The following is a 23,167-nucleotide window of genomic DNA, read 5'->3' as shown; positions in this document are numbered from 1 at the left end:
CCTCTCTCTCTGCTGTTCAAATAAATTAATTAATTAATTACATAAATAAACATTTTTATAAAGAAGCAGAGAGAACTAGAAGTATATGAAAGTAACTAAATAGTTTGCTATGTCTGTAACTTCGGATACAGATGAGAATGTGATGAGAAGAGAAACTGAAGAAGTAGGCAAGGGCCAAATTCTGAAGGACTTTATGTGCTTTAACAATAAGGAATGTGCCCCTTATCCTCTAGGGGATATGGAGCTATTGAAAGGTTCTTAGCCAGAGGTTGAAACAATTTCTGTGGTAGGAGTGTAGATGATGGTTTGGAGACGGGTACATATGGAGACCGGGAGACTGAGAAGTTAAGAAAAACTGAACTAAAACAATAAGAGCAGGCATTCTGCAACAGAATGACCACTCAGAGGAAGAAGAAAATGGTTTCACCACGTGAGGGACTAGACTCAATTGGAGTCAGTAATTAATTAGGTTTAGAAAATGAAGGAAAAAGAAGAGCCATGGTGATAGCCAGATTTATAACTTAGGTGATACTAATCATGAAATGAGTAGGGAACACAAGAAAAACAGCAGGATTTTGATAGGGATGTGCAGAAAATAATAAGGTCCATTTTAATCTTTTGATTTTGAGACACCTGTGGAGCATTGATGTAGCGACTTCTAGTAGGGCATTGCATGTCAAGTGAGAACTCAATGGGAGAAAGTTTTAGCATTAAAGATGAGAGTTAAAGCTATAGATAAAAGTAAGATTGCCCAAATAGAAGAGCTGCAAAGCATTTTCATAATCAGTATCTCTATTTCCTGCACTGATGATAGTGAGATATGGTCCAAAAGAGTGGAAAATTCAAGTCCCTGTTGTGTATCTTTGAAGCGCATTCTAGCAGTAGGATTTCTTTCCTTTTCGCAGAAATAGATTGCCTTCATGATTGTGTTTTGCTAAGGTTAATGTTAAAATTGACTGATACTCTCTTTTCAAGAACCAGTTACATAGTGAGAGTAATTTCAAGTCAGATAGGTGTGTGCTAGGCATCAGGAGAGAGCCAACCAAAGATGAAAAATTGGTCACCAATGATTCAGAGTCCAAAGTGAATAGGACATCTTTAAAGGTTAGTCATCAAATGCTTTATTAAGGCATTTAGAATAATCATTAAAGGGACTGCTTGTAGTACTCCACTTCACAGATGGGCAAACTGAGGCAAAGTGTCATACTACTATTGTTTCAGTTATGCAGTTCACTAAAACAAGGACAGTGCACTTCATAAGTTCTCTATTCGCAGACCAAAGTTCCTTCCTGCTTTGAGCAATGAGAGAAATTATGGTGTTGCTGAGATTGTTATGTGGTGATTGATTTTTAACTTTTTCTCTTTTTCTCTCTCTTTTTGTTTTCCTTGGGTGTAGGAATCATACATAAAGGGAATGGAGAAAACATGTTCATTTCCCAGCAGCCCCCAGTCATATCAACCATTATGGGTAATGGACACCAAAGGAGTGTAGCCTGTACCAACTGCAACGGGCCAGCCCACAACAACAAACTCTTTGCTCCTGTCGCCTTAGCTTCTGGCCCTGATGGCAGTGTATATGTTGGTGATTTCAATTTTGTAAGGCGAATATTTCCCTCAGGGAACTCCGTTAGTATTTTGGAATTAAGGTAAGTCTCCTCTAATCTCTCTGTTTGCTTAGTGGATAAAGGAAAAAGCAAGAATAAGATAATGTGAAGAGACAGGGCATTGCCAGAAGGAGCAGAAAATGCAATTGCCCATATTGTAGCACTGAGTTCACATGCAGGAATAGGGACAAAGTCAACATGACTACTACTTGAAGGAATCCTTGAGCACTGCGTTGCAGAACCAGGAAGTGTTGATATCCCTGTATGTGTGGCCTTCCCTGTGTACATAGCTGTCACTGACATGGATCTCAATACTTCCAAGTGCTCAGGTAAGTCACTTGCCCCTTCTGGCCACAACAAAGACTAATCAAAAGTATCTATTTCATTCTAGCAGGTTTTGCCAGAATCAAAACTTCCTAAGTTCTCAAGGTCCAATCTTTTGAAGTTGTCATATCATACAGAAGAAAATGGAAGCCTATGTTTGCATGGCATGATAAGGAAGGAAGAATGAGTTCTTTACCCTTAAAAGCTCTACCCTATGGTGATTAAAGCATTCATCTTTGGATTTTTCTCACTCTGTTCTAGAATTTTCTTGAGAGTGAAAAGTGTTTTGATGCCTTTTGTAAGGAAATCATACCTTTGGTATTTCACATCCTAAAGTTACACAAAGATTACAAGTAAATAGACCATGCTTGATCAGCTTATTTTTTCCCTTTCTGAGACTATAAAGTACAAAATATTGCCTCTGCAGTCCAAGAAAGGGGAAACATCTACTTTCATCCCATTAGGAAAAAGTAAACATGTTTCCTTTCCCTGAGTAAATTAGTAGAGCCCTCCCTCCAATTAGTTATGACTGCTTTATGTCTGTCACTTGCCTTTGTTACTGTAGCCTAAATGTTTCTCTGTGTTCCAGAAGATTTTGATGCCTTCCTCTGAACTACACCATGAAACAGTTTTTGCCTTAGGCATCTCCTCGAGGACCTAAAAAAATAGTGACCAAAAAACATGTCTAGGACAGCAGAGACATTGATAGAGCAATTTGTATGTACAGAGCACTATCAAGGCCAGTCAAAACACATGAGAAGTCTTGGGTCATTTCCATTTCCCACTTCTGTTCACTCACACATAGAAATTTGAATGTGTAAGGGCATTCCTTGAAGTTTTCCAGGTTTGTGTGCTTGCTTTGGAATCGACCCCTCTTTTCTTAGACTGGATTCTTCCTTCACACCTAGCTGGGGAAATCTAGTCCCAAGCTCCCATCCATTTTTTCAACTTAATTCAGTCTAGTTTTAATACATTTCTTAATTATAATTGCAAACGCTGTCAAAGAGAAGAAAGCTGTTAAATCCCTTGGCTAATAAAACATAGTCTAAAGTTAAGACTTTATAAAGACAAAGCACATCAAGAGAGTCTAGAAAGATACTAATTTGTAGCACCCCACCCTAACCTAATGTTCATGTACCTCAGAATCACACCTCACAGAGACTTGTCATTTCTAGCAGTACGACTATCTCTTTGAGGACCTATTGAACAAATGTCAACAGAAAGGCCAAGATGGTTATATGCGGGGATTCAGCAATGATGTACACAATATTCTACATTGTTTTGAAAACCCCAAGAGTACTCTCTCTGTATGATACAATACTGATGAGGGCACTGAACAAGTCATTCAACATCTGAGTGTTTCTAGCCATACAGATAGTAGCTGCCAGGTAGACAGAGCCCTTATGTTGCTGGACTTATACTAGGGGATTTTCAAAAGTTCATGCAAAATACACATTATGGAAAAACTGCATATGGATTTCAAGGTTTTTGGTACCAAAATAAACTTATCTTTTAATTACATTTTCCACAAACGTTTTGAAGCCCCCTCATAGAGTTAATCTAACAAAGTCTATTTAGCTAGTCTTTATGGTTAACTCCTCAATGAGAAGAGAGTTATGTTACAAAACGAAAATCATAAGAAATCCCCAGTTTGGTCTAGTCCTTTCTTTTGTAATTTAAATGTAAATTTAACTAAGGTGGAGCAATTGTCATTCATTGATGAGATTCTCTCCTGGTCAAGGATCCTCAACAGTTCACAAATGTACACTTTAGTCCAAAGTTTTTATGACCTTCAATGGAAAGTCATTTGAAGTATCAAATAGAATGACTTGGATCATAGTTGCAACATGATTTTCTTAGTATAAAGAAAAATTAGAGTTTCTGACAGTTTGAAATATGTCCAATGCCTCCCTGTATTCATTCTTTTTTTAAAGCTCTTATTTAATGAATGCATTTTTCATAGGTACAACTTTAGGAATACAGTGGTTCTTTCCCCCATACCCACCCTCCCACCCCAACTCCCATCCCACTTCCTACACCCTTTCTCATCCCCTTCTTCATTATGGTTCATTTTTAGTTTGATTTTATATACAGGGAACCAACTCTATGTTAAGTACAGATTTCAACAGTTTGCACCCACACATACACACACACAACATATAGAGTACAGTTTGAGAACAAGATTTGCAGTTTTCATAGTACCAACTCATTAAGGATGGAGGTCCTACAATTGAAAAAAGATCCCAGCCGGCGCCGCGGCTCACTAGGCTAATCCTCTGCCTTGCGGCGCCGGCACACAGGGTTCTAGTCCCGGTCGGGGCGCCGGATTCTGTCCCAGTTGCCCCTCTTCCAGGCCAGCTCTCTGCTGTGGCCAGGGAGTGCAGTGGAGGATGGCCCAAGTGCTTGGGTCCTGCACCCCATGGGAGACCAGGAGAAGTACCTGGCTCCTGCCATCGGATCAACGCAGTGCGCCGGCCCACAGTGCGCCGGCCGCGGCGGCCATTGGAGGGTGAACCAACGGCAAAGGAAGACCTTTCTCTCTGTCTCTCTCTCTCACTGTCCACTCTGCCTGTCAAAAAAAAAAATCCCAGTAAAAAATAAGAGGGGGAATAAGAGAGGGAGGAAGTAGTCTACAACTGTAAAGCTGTATAGTTCTGCATACAGTCCTACAGACTGACTTCTAATGGTACAGCATAAAAACTTGTCATGGGACACCAAACCTGTATTCATTCTTACTCCCCAACATTGTTTTCTCTCATTGTCACAGCTCTTCAAAACATAGCCATACACAACATGAGCTCACACACCCAGGCTCTCTCATTTAGCCTGAGTCTCCTTAGCTGACTTCTCTGAGATCCTTTTTTTTTTTTTTTTTGAGATTTGTTTATTTATTTGAAAGTCAGAGTTACACAGAGAGGAGAGGCAGAGAGAGAGGTCTTCCATCTGATATTCACTCCCCAATTGGCCACAATGGCTGGAGCTGCGCAGATCCAAAGCCAGGAGCCAGGAACTTCTTCCGGGTCTCCCACGTGGGTGCAGGGGCCCAAGGACTTGGGCCATCTTCTTCTGCCTTCCCAGGCCCTAGCAGAGAGCTGGATAGGAATTGGAGCAGCTGGGACTCGAACTGGTGGCCATATGGGATGCCAGCATTTCAGGCCAGGGCATTAACCTGCTGCATCACAGCACTGGCCCCCATCTGAGATCCTTTAGAGTAGTTATCCCTGACATTTTGGTTAGTCTCAGACTTCTTTGAGAATATGTGTAAGACTATGAGCCCAATCTGTAGAAAGAACACATTGGACTTGACATTGTGGCACCGTGGGACAAGCTGCCACCTGTGATGCCAGCATCCTTTATTAGAGCATTAGTTTGAGTCCCACCTGCTCTGCTTCCAATATGCCACCCTGTTGATGCACTCACTATGTGATCTCCCACCACATGGGAGATCCAGATGGATTTCCAGGTTCCTGGATTCAACCTAGCCCAGCCCCAGCCATTGCAGCCATTTTGGGGACTGAACGAGTAGATGGAAGATAGTCTCTATCTTTCCCTCTCTGTTACTCTTTCAAAGAAAAATAAAAATAAATCCTAAAAAAAAAAACCAGAATATTATCCAAAATTGTACATATTCTTTAACAGGTCGCATTTTTGCCCTCCCTTAAGCCCTCTCCCCACCACTGAGAGCTACCTGTCCCTATAGATGAATTCTTTTCACAGAGTCTTAGGTAAGATTCCCTGCATTATCTTCAAGGAGGAAGAAAAAACTTACCTTCTCTGTTCCAATACTCCTGTGTTTGGCCATTAGAGAGAAAAGCTAATGGAATACACATGATCATTTTCATCTAAACTCCCCAACTATTCAGTTTAATCAAAACTGTCAAACTGGTTTATGTCAGCACATTAGCTATCATATTTGGTCAAAAACTAATATTAATTATTACATTCACCTTTTTAAAAAATTTGTCCTGATCTATATGTGCACATTGAATCTTTCAAATATAATTAGTAAATTTATATATTTGCTTTATAACTTTTCCATTTTTAAACTTCCTGGGGAGAAATAATTCGATTTAAATGAGGCCATGCTATCTTAAGGACCATATGATTCATTGATTTCTACTGTATTTATATAGAAAGTTCATTTTGTACTTTTTTGGTTAAAATCAGCTAATTTAATTGCTCCCCACCCCACGAACATTAGTCAGTTTATTTGGTTGAGTCATCACTTCCTTGGAAACAAAGATCAATATACTCATTATGTTATTGATTATGTTTATAATTGTGAATGGAAGAGCAATATTGCCAATGGGTTATTATAGAAAAGGGTAGAAAACTTCTAGACCTTGAAGCACTGTCAAGTTATTTGTAATGTGACTTTACTAATATGTCTTTTACTTCCCTATCTATAGAATTGACTTCAAATTTATATTTGAGCATTTTCTTACTTGTCTCATACAGTTGAATTTATTTTGAACTTTACGTATATGTAGTTCTCAGCCAAAACTTGGATGACCCTTGGGAGAACATAAACTTTGCCCCTAATGGATTCCCTTCTAGATTTCCTTCTCTTCCATCCTTTTCTTCTATATCAAGCCACTCTAAACAATTCCAGATACCCTTTGACATTTCAAGTATTAGAAGACTAGATATTTCCTACTTCACTCCTACTGATTCCAGCTGTCCATTAGTTGAACTTTATTTATCTGTCCTCAAAAATAATTTCACTTTCATTGGTTGTCAAGCATTTATTTCCATTAGTTGAACTTTTTTTATCTGTCCTCAAAAATAATTTCACTTTCATTGGTTGTCAAGCATTTATTTTGTCCAGCTAGTGCCCTATTGGCTAACAGGAAGAAAACGAAAAATTTGGTGAATCTGCGAAGAGGAATGGTATTATTTCTTTTTAAAAAAGATATATTTATTTACTTGAAAATCAGAGTTACATAGAGAGAGAAGGAGAGGCAGAGACAGAGAGATCTTCCATCTGCTTGTTTACTCCCCAGATGGCCACAACAGCCGGAGCTGCACTGATCCAAAGCCAGGAGCCAGGAGCTTCTTCCGGGTCTCCAATGTGGGTGCAGGAGCCCAAGGACTTGGGCCATCTTCTGCTGCTTTCCCAGGCCATAGCAGAGCGCTGGATAGGAAGTGGAGCAGCCAAGATTTGAACTGGCACCCATATGGGATGCTGGCACTTCAGGCCAGGGCGTTAACCCACTATGCCACAGCGCTGGCCCCAGTATTATTTCTTTTACAGTACCCCTTTGACTGTTTGCTGCAGATTTTATCTATACATACACATCTCAGTGTTTTCTTCCAGTGGGAAACTGGAGTAAAATAATAAAGAAGGGATGTTTATGCAATCATTCAATTAAACCTAAGGAAGTTTTTGAAATGTATTATCTGGAGAATTTTTGAAGATCGATTCACTTCTTTTTTTCATATAATGTTTTTCATTATTTAACAATTTATTATGTTCAATAAGGCAGTTTTACATGCAAGCAATAGAAACCAAGTCCAGTATAGCTATTCAAAATTTTTTTAAAGATTTATTTATTTGAAAGTCAGAGTTACACAGAGAGAGAAGGAGAGGCAGAGAGAGAGCGAGGTCTTCCATCCGCTGGTTCACTCCCCAGATGGCTGCAACAGCCAGAGCTGGGCCAATCTGAAGCCAGGAGCCAGGAGCTTCTTCCAGGTCTCCCACGTGGGTGCAGGGGCCCAGGGACTTGGGCCATCTTCTTCTGCCTTCCCAGGCCCTAGCAGAGAGCTGGATAGGAAGAGGAGCAGCCGGGACTCAAACTAGTGGCCATATGGGATGCCGGCGCTTCAGGCCAGGGCGTTAACCCACTGCGCCACAGCACCAGCCCCTCAATTTTTTTTAAAGTTTTGTCTTACAGAGTAATAGAGAAAGGGAGAAACAGAGACAGAGATCTTCCATCTGCCAATTCACTCCCCAAAAGTTTGTCAACAGCCAGGGCTGAGCCAGCCCAAAGTCAAAAGCCAGGAACCCTATCTGGATCATTCCAAATGCAGAATGAGAGAGAGAGAGAGAGAGAGAGAGCATACTTTCGTCCACTGGTTTGCTACCCAAATGCCCACAATAACGGGCTGGGTTAGGCTGATGCCAGGAACTACATCTGAGTCTCTTATATGGGTAGCAGGAACCCAAGTGCTTAGGCTATATTGGGTGCCTTCCCAGGTTCAGGAACCTGGATCAAAAGCCAAGGAGTTGGGATTCAAACTGGCACTCTGATTTAGGATGTGGGTGTCACGAGTGTTGGCTTAACCTGCTGTTATCACAATGCCCACTCCAAGATGCATCCATTTCTATATGTATAGTATGGTTTCCCTAGGGAATTGTATCTAATGTCAAAACTTTATTTATATACACACACCCCAGTAACACAAATGTGATGTCACAAGGACTGACATTTGGCCTAAAGATTAAGATACCTGTTGAGATACCTGCATCCCACATCAAAGTACCTGAGTTAGATACCTGGCTCCACCACTTCCAATCTATCTTCTGCTAATGCACCTGGAAAGGCAGCAGATAGTTCAAGTAATTGGGTTTCTGACATTCATATGGGAGACCTGGATGGAGTCACCAGCTCTGGGCTTCATCCTGGCCCAGCCCCAGATGTTTGGGGCACTTGGATAGTGAGCTAGGATGGGAACACATTCTCCCTCTCCCTCTTCCTCCCTTTCCCCCTCCCTCCCTCTTCCTCCCCCTCCCTCTCCCTTTTCTTCTCTCTCTCCTTCCCTCTCAAATAATAAAAAAGTGACATCCCAGATTGTGAGCTTAACATTAGAAAGGTCCATGAAGGTGTCAGATCCAATGTCATGATCAGTACATAGTTGGCAGTTTATTATCTCTGCTTTGTTTAATCCCTTTCAACAATAAGAAATTTAAGTACCTCTCAAGATATCCTATTGTGCCTTTGGATTGCTCTAGTTTTAAAAAAAAAAACCTTTTTGTTACATTCTATTAAAATTTGCCTTCGTAAAACATCCACTCAGTGGTGGCAAATGCTAGCATATGAAGCAGCACAGTAGTCGTTTCTCTCTTACCTGATACTTTTGCAAGTATGACGATAGATATCATAGATTCCTGGGCTTTCTTCAGTCAACCATCTCCAAGTCTTTTGAAATACTTCTCATCAATTAAAATGTTGTTGTTTTCTTTTGCTTTGATTATGGCTTCAAGATAACTTTTTGGTTTTCTAAAACTAACAAGTATAATTATAAAAGTAAAAATATGAGACTATATGAAATGCTTTGCAAGAATTCAAATATTTAATATCCCCTTGCTCCCCTCTCATCTTCTAATTTCACAATTCTATTAGAAAACCCATTAAGCATGACTGGAAGTGATTTATTCTTTACAAAAACCTCATGCTGCTTTTGTTTGGGATTCTGTTATTCTCCAGATATTTATTTTGTCCTTCCTTAAAAATGAAAGAGAAAAGAAAATAAGAGCCTGGTAAATGCTTATTGGTACCTTGAGTAATTTGGACTTGACAAATGTCAATGTGACATGAAAATTTCTCTTGAGGTTTTACTGTTTCTTTTCTAGTGACGGGTTAATATTTCTTACATTGTTTTCAGACCTTGACTCCTGTCATTGGCTAGGAATGGAATAGAACTGGAATAGCAGCCACATAGGCTTAGTTAGCATGCTGATGCACAGTGGAACTTGTACAGCACTCTGTTGAACAACAAATGGAACCTGGGCGTTCAGATCTCAGCAAATATCTGGGAAATGGCTGTAAACCATCCTCGTATTAGCAGCACTGGAGCTACAAACGCTTGAAACACTGCACATAGATGAACTAGGTGGTTGCTTCACCAATTTGATCTCAGGCATTAGCAGTAACCGTCAAAGGATCCCTCCACTCACCCAAAAGGGGTCTTGGCTGGCCTTTCACAGTGCTCAAATTGTTCATTCTAAGAAATGTTTTCCTTTGAGTTGAAGCATTGATTCTTTAAGAGTCTCAAATTTAGTCCTTCAACATGGATTCATGTATCAGATTGCTTTTCAAAGGGGCTGCTAGTTGAAAGCAGGGTCCTAATCAAGAGCTAAGTTGTAATAAGGGAAGGGACAGGGCTGGAACATGCAAGAAGGTAATCTTAGATGAGGATTCTTGGAGATGGAAGCTCTACGAAGTCAATGATAAATAGCAATGGGCACTGAATGTTCAAAAGACCATGTAAAGATGGTCCATTCTTCAGCATCAAATATTTTTAGCCAAGAATAAGGAAAGAAGTTGACAATAGCATGAAGAACAAATAAAGGGTTGCAGCCACCACAGAGTAAGCGAGAGAGAGAGAGAGAGAGAGAGAGAGAGAGATTGAGTGAGTCTTCCAAATGCTAGTTTACTCCCCAATTGACACAATAGTTGGAGCTGCATCGATGCAAAGCCAGGAGCCAGGAGCTTCTTCCGGGTCTCCCACATGGGTGCAGGGGCCCAAGGACATGGGCCATCTTCTACTGCTTTCCCAGGCCATAGCAGAAAGCTGGATCAGAAGTGGAGCAGCTGGGACTCGAACCGGCGCCCCATGGGATGCCGGCACTGCAGCCAGAGGCTTTACCCGCTACACCACAGCACCGGACCCTAGATAGGATGTTAAGTGAAAGAAATCAGACACAAAATGTCATGTGTTGTATGATTTCATTTATATGAAAAAGCAAGAATAGGCAAATCCATAGAGACAGACAGCAAATTGGTGGCTGTGTAGGGCAGGGAAGGAAGAGAGGATGGGCAATGCCTGCTAATAGGTACAGAGTTTCTTCAGGGGTCGGGCATGAAATGTTCTGGAACATGGTTATGGCAATGGTTGCACAACTCTCTGAATGCCCTGGAAACTGCTGAGTTTGTATAATTTAGAAAGACGAATTGCATGTTGTATAAATATTATATCAATAATTTTCTTTTAAATTAAAAGAGTAGGTGGCTCTCATCATCATCTGGATCCTGAGAAAATCAAAGATCAATTTAAAGGCCTTATCAGTAGAAACATTTCTTGTTCGAGACAGATTTGCAAATCCACTCTTTTCTCCTAACTCATGGCAAGCTTCAAGTCAGTTGCCAGGCAATGAAGCCTACTGATGGGCCTAGGCACTTGTGAAGAGCTCACACACTGGGGCCTCAGCATGCAATCAGTTGCTAGCTAGACAGCAGACCAACCTGGGAGGTGGCTCAATCCTAAACCCTTAACTAAAAGTAATTCTGAGACAGAACAAGGTCACAGACTGGAAATAAATTCCGTCATTTCACTTCCTCCCTCTGAGATGTTAATGAGCGAAGCTGCTCTGCATAATGTGGGACATCTTTCCAAATTCACAGTGACATTATTGGCAGGATCAGAAGCAGCTGCAAGAAAGTCAAACCACCCCTCTCCCCGCTCCTTGCTGTCACCTAAGATTTTCGAAACTCTTTGTAGCCAGACAAATGGTTCCTTGCCACAAGAATGTGTTGGAGATGAAGCTATATTTTAATGAGGCCCTTCTAGTACTTTCACAACTAAACTTTCTTCAGGAAGATCAACTGCATTACAGCAATGAGCACCAGCCTCAAGCACACTCGCCCTGTAATTCAGAGCCTGCAAAAACAAACCAAATGTCTAGAGACAAAGAAACTGGAAGAAGTGCAAATGCCCGAGGCCAGGTTTCAAATCAGAGCTCCCCATCCTTTCCAGCTGACCTTTGTGTCAACCCAGAGGCTATCTACCCTTTGGAGATGGGCCGGGGCAACTGAAAAGTCAGCACACCTTTGCTGACCTCTGACCCCAACTAGCAAAGTCCCAGAAAGGGTCTTTTTAAAAAGAATTGAACACATGGTAGCAGATAGCTTCGAATGAAATAACTTTATATCTTTTCTTCTTCCTTGAAATTCCAAAGAATGAGAACATTTTCTAGTGCAGATAAAAAAAAAAAAAGGTTATCTTCATGTATTCAAAATGACATAGGGCTAGATTTAAAAGGATTTTAAAATTAAAATGATTGTGTTTCACAGATTACAGCCTTTCAATTCCAAGCAAACTTGACCCGGAGTCAGGCCTGTACCCAAATACCAGGTGCCCTGTGTCTGAGAAGCCTCATACCAGGTTCCAGAATAAAATGCCCTAGGCAACACCCAGTGTCAAGAGGCTTCGCAGATCAGGGGATGCAAAGGGCTCTGCTGCTTCTGGCCTGACAGTTCTGTTCTGCCCACTCCAATTGGCCCCATGGAGCAAGGATGACTGGAAGGCACAGGCCTTAAGAGTTGATGTACATGCTGTTTTGTTGAAGCTGTTTGGATGCAGCAGTTTTGATGCCAGGCACATTCTCTCATGGTTTAAGAGAAAACCCTGTACATTAGAAAGATTAAGATTTTTAATATTGGTAAGAAATATGCACAACAGATGTCCCGGTCTTGTCCCTGCAAACAGACAAGTAACTTGCAGTTAGGGTTGGGATGCCTGTTGTACTTATGACTTGATATTCAGACACAGTGATACCCCATTTTGATAGGGGTGATAACGGCTATCAAAACAGAGCCTAGAATGATCAGACCCTTTGCAGTGGCTGCTTCTACAACTTCTATACAAGTGACTCTTAAACTTTCCTCTGCCTCACAATCACCACCTGAGGTTAAAAATAAAACTCCTAGACCTTACCCCTATGATAAAATTCTAAAAAAGGACTGGGGAGAGTCCCAGGAAACTGCAGATGTGCAAATGGTCCAGGGAGAACTTTTTGAAAAACCTGCCTTAGAACTTTGCTCTATTCCAGCAAAATACACACTCACCTTCACACCATCTTAGGAGAGGCCCGGAGGGATTGCCTTGTGTACTTGCCTGAATCCTCCTGGAATAGCCACAAGCTGTGTTAGGAATTGGTGTGTCCGGTAGATTTGCCCTGTTGAATAACACTGATGACTCTCTGTTTGTTTTCACTTGCCACTCGTGGATACCTTGTGCACCCTAGAAACAGAGATACCAGACATAGGTAAGCAAATCACGTGGGCAGCTGCCTAAAAACCCCTGTTGCCTGAAAGACCACTTTCTAATAATGTGCTGACAGGGAAATTGTGCTTCTTAAGTAAGTTGAAAGGGATAATGTGAAGGTTGAATTTGGAAGCTACGATGCAGGTAAGTATCCTCCAAAAGAAGAGGGCTGCACAAAGTAGACTTGCCGGAGGAACGGAACATACTGAAAAGAAAACAAGATAAGTGAAAACTGGCACTTCAGTACTTCATGGGAAAGCAAAGCCTTAAGTCTCATTATGTTTCCCTAAGGTGCTATCACAAATGAGTCCATAAGTTCAAACACATTTGATGTTTTCAAGTTGCAGGTAGAGAGAGGGGTAATACAGCAATCTCCCTAGAGCCAGAAATATAGTTGACAAGTATATTAAGAGACAGTGACCACAATGACCTTCTTTAATAAGATTTTTTCTTTTATGTGACTTTATAGTTTCTAGTTCTTCCCACTAAAAAGAAGTAATACAAAAAAATTCTAAACTGATCATTTACCAACAATGCCATGTAACTCCAAAATTCATCGTATTTCTTTTCAATTTGTTTATGCATTACACTTGTGAAAACTGTTCTAAATTACCTGATATTGCAAAGGAGAAAATTGAATTTGCCAACTCTCCAATGCCAATTATTATCAAAATGGCACTGATTGGGTTTTTAATTTGAGTTTCATTTTGGATATGCCACCTCCTAAATGCCAGTGCACAGGATCAGCCTACTACTTTGGCATTACTGATTCCTTAAGCAGATCAAGTTGATTGTCAAATTGCTTACTGGTAAAGTGTTGCACAATATTAATTATAAGCATTAATTGCCCATTTAACAATCCATGTGATTTTTAGCTAGTATGGATGAAGTGATATTTGCGAAGTTGAAGGGCATTGCTTGAATGTAAAACTAACCAAAAGGTGATAATAAATCTAACACCTAAGTTACAAAAGAAATATTCACATATCCCCATTTCAATATGTATTTAGACACAAGAGATTAAAGCAAATTGGAATATAGTCCAGTGGTTTTTCTTCTCTGGCATAGCATGTTTTCAGAAAGTAGAAAGAAATCAGTCTCAAAAGAGTTGAAATGCGCTTGGGAAATGGCATGAAATGGCAAGAAATTGCATAAAAATATACAGGACATTCCTGTTAACTGTCAAGAAAATAACAATCAGATTTGAATTTGGTATGTTGGACTATTCCATTTTCTAAAGGCCAGTACACAAAGTTTGAGAATACCCTAGCTGAACAAAATAGAACATGTTGCTCAGAAGAAAGCAGGAACACTGATTATTTTATTTTATTTTATTTTATTTGGTCACCTTCAGAATAATAAGCACCTGATGGTATTTTGCATATAGTCATAAGATTAGATCTGATCTAATCTCACTCCAGGCCCAGATTCGTTACTGACCCTGGGCAAGCCCCTCTGTGTCTGGTTTTCCCCAGCTGGTATTTGAGGAGAATGCTAATTCTAACTTCCCTTGCAGGCACATTGGGAATATTCAATAATGAATGAATGTAATGCATTCCTAAGTAGTTTGTGCGAATAACATTTCTCTTGGAAAAAATAGCCTATGGACTCTTCCTAAACAAAGCATGATTAATCTGGCTCTGTGGAAACTCCACAAACTGGCTACCAAAGTATTGAAGTTGTTTTAGGGAAGAATTGTGACCCCCTTCTTTAGTCTAAAAAGATCTAAATACTTAGACAAATTTTATGCTGAAGGCAAAAATTCCACTAAATATGTTCAAATTTTACTCAAATCCCTGTTCAAGCAGTCTTTGCTACAGAGATGCCTTGTCTGGTATGAATGCCAATTCAGTTCTGGAGTCGGTTGGGGCCCTTTACATTTATTTACAGCACCTGTCATGGAGATTCCAGGGTTGAAGATGTCCCTGGAATCTACTGGATTCTCTTACTCAATGAAGGTAAGTAGAAAAAAATCAAGTATTCCAATTGGACCTGATTTTTTTCCAATGAAAACTATGAACTGATTCTCAAATGAGTACTTTCTAGCCTTATTGTTATTAATATACATAAATATGCTTAGAAAATGCAATTACAAATGCAATTAAAAACATGCCCGTCCTTAAAGGTATCTTAATGGTTCTGAGGATCATCTTACCTCCATTTTGCTTGACTAAATGTCTTGGTTTCATATCCTACAGTTCAGCTCAGTTCCACACTCACTAAACACCAACCATGCCGCTGTGTTGGTGCTAACGATAGAGAAATGCCTATGTTCCTGCCTACAAAGCATTCACAGTGCTGGAAAGAGAGCCATGTTGGAAAACAGCACTTACACTCAGCACCCATTCTCCAATAAAAGATGAGACGTCTTTGGAGAAATGGCTGATTCTAGAATTGGAGAAGGCATTATATGAGTTAAGCCGAGAGCATCTCACAGTGCTAAAAAGTAAGGCAGCGCTAACACCTAAAAGCTTCAAAAGGCAAAGGGGTACACAAGCCACCACAAAGAGCTTCCCAATAGCTAAAGCTGGAACAATTTGAACAACAAAATGAAGTGGCATTGGATTTAATGCAACTCTCAAAAGAAACATCCATTAATCCATAATAAATAAATGGTTGAATTCACAAATAAATGGAGGATAAAAGATGGCTCCCATTCAGAATAATTCCAAATAATTTATATATAGACACTCTACCCTCAAGGAGGTTGAGCATGACTCCCTACTTCTGAAATGTTGGTTGGACACAGTTATTTCCTCCCAAAGAGTGTAATATGGAACATGACAGAGAAAGAGTAGCTTTACAGTGGCAAAACCTGACAAACGCTACCTCAGTTAGGAGATCAAGGTCAGCCCATCAGTAATACATCATGTCGTTTTATGTACCCTTGATATGATTTGATCAGAATGACACTTTATCTCTGGCCTTCCACTTAAATGCTCTTAACCTCCAAGGGAAAAAAAAATCAGATACATTCACATAGAGGGTATCCTACCAAAAAAAACTCTGACCAGTACTCCTCAAAATTGTTATAGTCATCAAAACCAAGAAACATCTGAGAAACTGTCGCAGCCCTGAATAGCCCAAGGAAACATGAAGACTAAATGTGATGTGGCATTCTGAATGAGATCTTGGAATAGAAAAAGGACATTAGGTTTAAAAAAAAGACTAAAGAAATCTAAATAAAGTATGGATTTCAGTTAATTCTAAAGAATAGAGCTAATATCATGTGAAAGGTGCTGCTAGCTCATAGCCTTCCTGCTCATTTCTCTCTCTGTAGTGCTCTTAATGCTTGGACTTAGACTGAATTTCATGAAGAAAGGGACTGTATCTTGCATACAAGTAGCAATATACCATATTAGACCTCAGCGCAGTTCTTGGATACAGTGTATTCCCTTAGTAAATGCTTCTTACTGAGTTTATAAGCCAGTCTACAATGTAGAAATAGTACCAAGGAAGGAATTCAGATGAAAAATAATGACATCAGAGGTTAAGAAAAAGCCAACAGACTGGTGAAGATTTTAGGAGGTAGAATTTTTTTAAAACTACACTTCACTGAATGTGGGGAATGGTGGAAAGAAGGAGGGGGAAACAGTGGCTTCTGGTTTAGGCTTAGAAAATTTAGTGCTAGGCAGATTTCTGAGCATTGAGCACAGTAGATAAACAAGACAAGGTTGCTCTCCTCCAGCCTCTCATAGTTTATTGGGTAGGGATGCAAACACATGAACAAATCTAACGTGTAATTCCCAGAATACAGGTAAGCATAGTGCAAGTAACCAGACTGGAGATTTAGGGGAGCTTCCTTCAGGCAATGAAGCTTAAGTAAAGCTTGAGAGGCAAGTGAAAATTAAGTGAAGAAAAGAATAGTAAAAGGGTTTTAAAGATGAGAGCCAAGCAATCAATAATCATGGAGATAGTGTAGGAAAAAGTGAATTTAAGATTCCACAAAAAACTTTCCTGTGTACCAGACTATAGAAAATATTCTAGGCCAGAGATGATGAAAGTTAGAACTAACGTAACTATTTTACAGACAGTTGCATGTGGGGAGAAAAGGAGGGATCAGAGACAACTTCCAGGTTTAGGGCTTGAATGATGTAAGCAGTTCATGTTAAGTATCCCCCAAACCAAAATTACTGCAGCCACCAAAAAATAAATTAAGTAGGAGGAATCAAAATAATGAGTGATCTCACATATCTATGCAGATAGATATAACATATGACGCCCTATCGATGTTTAACTGTATAGTTTCAGGAATGCCTGTATCTACTCAGGGTAACTTTAGTGTCACCTTCAGGAGTATGGCTATGTGATTGCACAATCATGTAATTGTGACTATAATTTGAAAAAGGTTAAATGTAATTAGTTCTATTATGCCCTGAAAGAAGGAAAAATGGATCAGAGAATTGTAGTGGTCAGTTATAAAAGGAAAGCAGGGCCCCAGAAGAAAAGGAGTAGGTTTATGAGGCATGGGGAAGGTAGGAAAAGAAAATAACTTCTGTTTTGGGTTTGTTGAGTTGGAGGTGACAGTGAGATATTCAGGAAGTCATTTAGTTGGTAATTTTTTGATAAACAAGTATTAAAAGTATGAGAAATGTGATATCCTGAGATTTTCTGTGTTCTGTTTTTTTCTATCCCCTAATGAATGGTATTGAAATGTCAGCATCATTACAGATAAACAGCAGACATTGGATTTTTTTCATACCTAGACCCATTACTAGAAAAGCAAAGAGATATTCATCCTCTCAGTACATAAAAAGGAAGATACATGAATTCTTTCATCTATTATGAGGCTTTTTCCAATTGTGACAAAGGCAGACCCCAGGGGGTACATGTTGAACAAACTGCTTTGAATAACTTTATTTTTCTCTTCCTTAGCACAAGTCCTGCTCACAAATATTACCTGGCTATGGACCCTATGTCTGAATCCCTCTATCTATCAGACACCAATACTCGAAAAGTCTACAAGTTGAGATCTCTTGTGGAAACAAAAGATTTGTCCAAGAATTTTGAAGTGGTAGCAGGAACAGGTGACCAGTGCCTTCCCTTTGACCAGAGCCACTGTGGAGATGGTGGGAGAGCATCAGAAGCTTCGTTGAACAGCCCTCGAGGTAAGAAAAAAAAACATCCTTTGGTCATCTAAAGATTTCACTTGACTTCATGAAATCCTAAAACCATCACTACACTGTAGCCCATCCATCCATCTGAATATTCTGCTTCTGACGGACACCTGTTCTGAAGTCTATCTCAGAGGATAGGCACATCCAAGACTAATTTTTAGCTAGTATGTGTTATTATGGCTGTAACTGTTATTAAGACATTGAAATTCTTTCTTTCTAGCTGATAAATATCTATTGCCCAGAATCTTCTTACCACCACCACCACCACCACCACCACCACCCTGTGAGGAGTCCTCCTGGAAACTCCTCACAGCCCAACATCTAAAGGGTTAACCTTGCTCAGCAGAAAACCTGCTTTATCTCTGTGGCCTGCATTGGTTGGGAGCAAGTCTGTGCCCACATTCTACCCCTGTCAAATATGTGGAATATCTTACAGACCCTAAACACTTCTTCTGGCTGAGGTTTAACAAATTTTAATGACCCTTTCTTACACTAATTTATCTAAATCATTCTGGAAGCTACTTATATATTTTATTTATAGCACCTCTAAGATAACATAGTCCTCCCCTTTTTTTTTTCTTTTGCCTTCCATGGAAGCTCAGCCTTACTTTTATTGGTACTAAATTCATTTCTCAATCTTCAAGGACCAACCCTCAATTCTACCCCCTGGAATTTAATGAGCAAATATCTGTCTCTCAGTGTAATGTAAAATCATGATTTTTTAGTCTTGGATCATAAGCCCATCTTAGGCCACTAAGCTGAAGGATAGTTGATTTTTAAGTCTGTCATCATGTATTACATACACTGTCTCTTTATTATTTAATCACTTCACTGTTCCTTCTCCTAGATATATGTGCACACATTTTAAAATATACTCATGTACTAGTTTTTATAAAGCCATGTGCTTTTAAAATTATTGCAATAACAATAAGCATTTATTGAAGAAAAAAGGAAAAAAGTTTCATTAAAATTACCTGTAAGCCTACCATATATAGAAAACCTCCATTAAATTTTTAGTGTTTGTCCTTTTAGACTTTTTCTGTGCATATCATATATTTTAATTCCCTAAAAATGGACTCATATTATTCAATGCTATTTTATAGCCTGCTTTATATACTTAATGTAGGATGAACATGTTTTCATGCCAATAAATGTAGTGAGGTCAATGTGTTTAATCTGTTAGATGGTAATTTATTATTGCAAATATTATGAAGTTACTCTTTAGCCATTTGACATTTGCTATATTGGAATTAAATTCCAACTACTATCAAAGCTTAAAGCTTTTGCTTTCTTCAAGGTCTTTGTTTTTCATAATCTTCTCTGGCTAACCCCAGCCCATTAAATCTCAATTTCCTTAACAGCATCTGTACTACCCAATTAGCCCTTGATTACATTTTGCCGCCTTTTTCTTTCCAGTTCTTTCATGAATGGGAGATTGTTTTTCTACCAAAGTAAATTACTCAAGATGAGAAACTGCATCTAATATTTTTTAATCTTCCCTACCTTCCCACCAACTTCTAGCACAGTGCGGCATCCACTGCATGTGCTCACCTGCTTGTTGTCCAACTTATCAATTAAGTAATTCATATCTATGCCAAATATTCCCAAAAAGAACTTCAGTGGTGTTTAAAGGAGGCAACAAAAACATAAGAGATATAAGAGAGCTCTCCTGGCCCCATGCCACCCCCACCCCCACCCCCACCACTGCTGGCCAAGTATTATAGTAAAGTGTTTCTTTTTTTCTCTGTGCCAGTTCTCATTTATTACATGTAATGGTTCACAGCAAGCATTTGATGAGTGAATGAATAACTCAGGTCCAACATGTAATTGGCCCATCTTTCAAGGAAATACACTAAACTTGGTCTCACCTTTAACACAAGTTTAAAACTCATGTGGATATTATAAGAATTTCTGCATAAGAAATAGGGAGAAATCAAGCTTGTATTGGACCTGAAATTGACATCCTCCTGAGTTACTGCTAGTACAAGAACCACTCAACTCACCTACCACGTTCAACCTGCCACACAGAGAATGAATATCTTGGGTTTTCCAAAGAAAGCAAATAATTGATTCACTGCAGCTGTGTGTGTGTGTGTGTGTGTGTGTGTGTGTGGCTTGGAAAGCAGCAATAAGAGTCCTGATGAACAAGATTTACGTGAACTCTTGAAGCATCAGTAATGAGAATGCCAAAATTTATATATCTATTAAAACTAGTATTAAACTAAGTTTTTCTTCTTGTCATAGCTAGTAGTGCATTTCCCTTTGGCCTGAGTTACCGATCTTGCTATCTGAGAGTGGTCTTTACCATAATGCACTGCACTTCATTTATCCCAAAGTTATGGGGGAGCCCTAAGACTCCTAGCCCAGGCTTAGGACAGAGCTGAATGTCTTAAGCCATCCAGGACAGCTTTTACATAACATTCCTGAAGCTGGTGTTGTCAGCCTCTGCTCTGGTCCACTGATTAAACTAGAATGCTTAAAGGAGTGGGATGTGTGATTCACACTACAGGTATCTGCTACATCTCCTTCAACCATGCTAACAGTATTTGAAGACCCTGTTGGTGATCTTTAAAGTCACTCATCTGGCAAAATGTATGTCCAGACATCAGTCACTCTGAAAATGCTGCTCAGAACACTCAGGTGCTCAGCTATGGCACCCATCTCCATGCCGAATACAGACAGAATTCACCCTTGTCAGTGAATCAAAACTGAGATTCTCGTTGTGTGGAATGCTTCAGGGCAATTTCATAGCCTTCCATAGAAGGCAAAATCAGGCAAGAGGTTATTAAATCATAGTGTGCAAATTGAAAGGAGGATACTGTTGATTGTTAATTTCATCTTTGAGGTTATCCTGTAGGTTCTTTGTCTCCCAAGAAGGCCCAATTTGTTTATTTTTGCTCTGCAGCTACTATGCACATCAGCTTTTTCCTCCCCCCCGCCCCCAGAAGAGAGCAAGTGTTCAATGGATTTCTTTAAGGAGAAGTTTGATTTTTCCCCCTCTATCTAGAAGCTCATAAAGAAAAGCTGTAGATCAGTAGAAAATGGAAATGTACATCTAGGGAGCACCATTTCTAGGTTAGGAAAGAAAGCTTGCTCTAAGACTTTAACAAGCAACATATTGCAATTATGGGAAGACTCTCCAACATGTCTTTAATTATACAAGGTAAGTCAAGTAAATGTTAATCTGCAAGGCAGCTAGTAGACTTTCTGAATCTATTCTAAAAATAGGATAAAATAAAATTTGTTTGGGGGATCATACAGCCTAAAGTTGGAGTAAATTATCAAATAGGGTTAAAGCCAGTCAGCAAAAGATAAAAAGGCGGAGCCATGAGATTCTGGGTTTGTTTTGTTTTGTGAAAAATGGCGGCAAATTATGGTGCATACTGGCTTGTACAGTCTGGACTTTTCTTGTTTATTCATGTAATGCCCATGTTTCCTTGAATGATCCTGTGAAAGTCAGTATACCGCATTGGAATCTCATTTCACTGAACACTAGAAAAGACATAAAATGCCATTGACTACTTTTGTGATGTGGGGCATTTAAACACTGAGTCCTGAGATTCTTCAGCTGTAAACTGAAGTGCTCAGGATGACCTCCTTCCCAGCTCTGATGTTTTAAAATAAGTACAGCTGTAACCTACTGAGAGCCTACTCTGTGCTGTACACTGTGCTAGATATTTAACACACTCTATCTCTAATCTTCACAGCGAAGTGCAAGGTAAATAGTGTTATTCCCACTGTACAGAGAAAGAAACAGAGACTCAGGGAGGTTAAGACATTTACCCAGCCGGCGCCGCGGCTCACTAGGCTAATCCTCTGCCTTGCGGCACCGGCACACAGGGTTCTAGTCCCGGTCGGGGCGCCGGATTCTGTCCCGGTTGCCCCTCTTCCAGGCCAGCTCTCTGCTGTGGCCCAGGAGTGCAGTGGAGGATGGCCCAAGTACTTGGGCCCTGCACCCCATGGAAGACCAGGATGGGTACCTGCTCCTGTCATCGGATCAATGCGGTGCGCCAGCCACGGCGGCCATTGGAGGGTGAACCAATGGCAAAAGGAAGACCTTTCTCTCTCTCTCTCACTGTCCACTCTGCCTGTCAAAAAAAAAAAAAAAAGACATTTACCCAGAGTCACACAATTTACGGGTAACAACATTGGGGTTCACACCAGGTCTGCCTTATTCCAAAAACCCATGATGCTTCCATTATACCACAGTCGTTCCACAAAAATCTATGATCTCTGGGAAGCTTGGAAATATTGGAAAATGCTTTTCAGCCTCATGACATGTATTGAATGCAAACAAATTTCCTTTATTTACGGGGCAAATAACTTTTAGTCATTTCCTTTTCCTATTAAAGCAATTTCTCTGATTTTTCTGACCTAGTAGTGTACCAATACCACACTACATAGCATTTGTGTAATCTGTAAATGTAATTAGCCAAATAAATCTCCAGGAAACCTTGTCACATCTCTTTGGTAGATACTGCAATTAGGAACTTCACTAAATTTTCCTTAAGGGACTAAGGCAGGAAATCTTCATTTTATTAAATTTCTTCAGTACAGTAGTAGCTACAAATTTTGTTTGAAGGAAAAATGGAAACATCCCCAAATAAAATCTTATATGATAGCCCCTGGGTTCTTCTCCTGGAAAAGAGTCTTTATCTGATTCAGTTTTATGCACTTTGGTTTGAATCCCAATAAAGAGAAACATTTTCCATTTTACTCATCAATTCTTCAATGTAATGGAGCAAGAAAAAAAGTTTAGCAAAGAGGTTGACTGAGTGCTAATCCCTGGCATTGTATATGAGTTTGAATTGACTTTGAAAGATGCTTTTAAAACATGCATGGATGATGTCGTTGAAACTTAGGTTCCATTTATTATTTTTACTGCAACTTTCTTTAATTCTACGGAGAACTCAAACTAATGAGTCATGTAATAGATGACCAAGTACTTAAGCAGAATGTGAAATGGTACTAGGTGGGGATATAAAATAAAATTTGTGACAAGCCGAATGCATTTATTTTTTTAAGTAGATACCGAAGGTGAAGCAGTAACTGGACAGGATGAAATTAATCAATGACTTAATTTGGTTTTCTTGGACCTCACCAAGGATTATATCTCTATTTTCACATATGTCTTTA

General features: G+C 39.7%; 1 protein-coding gene across 7 annotated transcripts in view; it reads left to right on the top strand.

The window, feature by feature from the left end:
* The window catches only part of TENM1 (teneurin transmembrane protein 1), an 867,710-nt gene that overhangs the window by 741,766 nt on the left and 102,777 nt on the right, over positions 1–23,167 (top strand). For all 7 annotated transcript variants that reach the window (XM_051827786.2, XM_051827790.2, XM_051827788.2 and 4 more), the window contains 3 exons: positions 1,397–1,646; positions 12,895–12,915; positions 17,790–18,022. In XM_051827786.2, the coding sequence (XP_051683746.1) occupies positions 1,397–1,646; positions 12,895–12,915; positions 17,790–18,022 (504 nt within the window). The remainder of the gene's footprint in view (positions 1–1,396; positions 1,647–12,894; positions 12,916–17,789; positions 18,023–23,167) is intronic.

Source organism: Oryctolagus cuniculus, chromosome X (genome assembly GCF_964237555.1).
Source record: "Oryctolagus cuniculus chromosome X, mOryCun1.1, whole genome shotgun sequence".
Taxonomy (NCBI): Eukaryota; Metazoa; Chordata; class Mammalia; order Lagomorpha; family Leporidae; genus Oryctolagus; species Oryctolagus cuniculus.
This window is presented reverse-complemented; position numbering and strand designations above follow the sequence as displayed.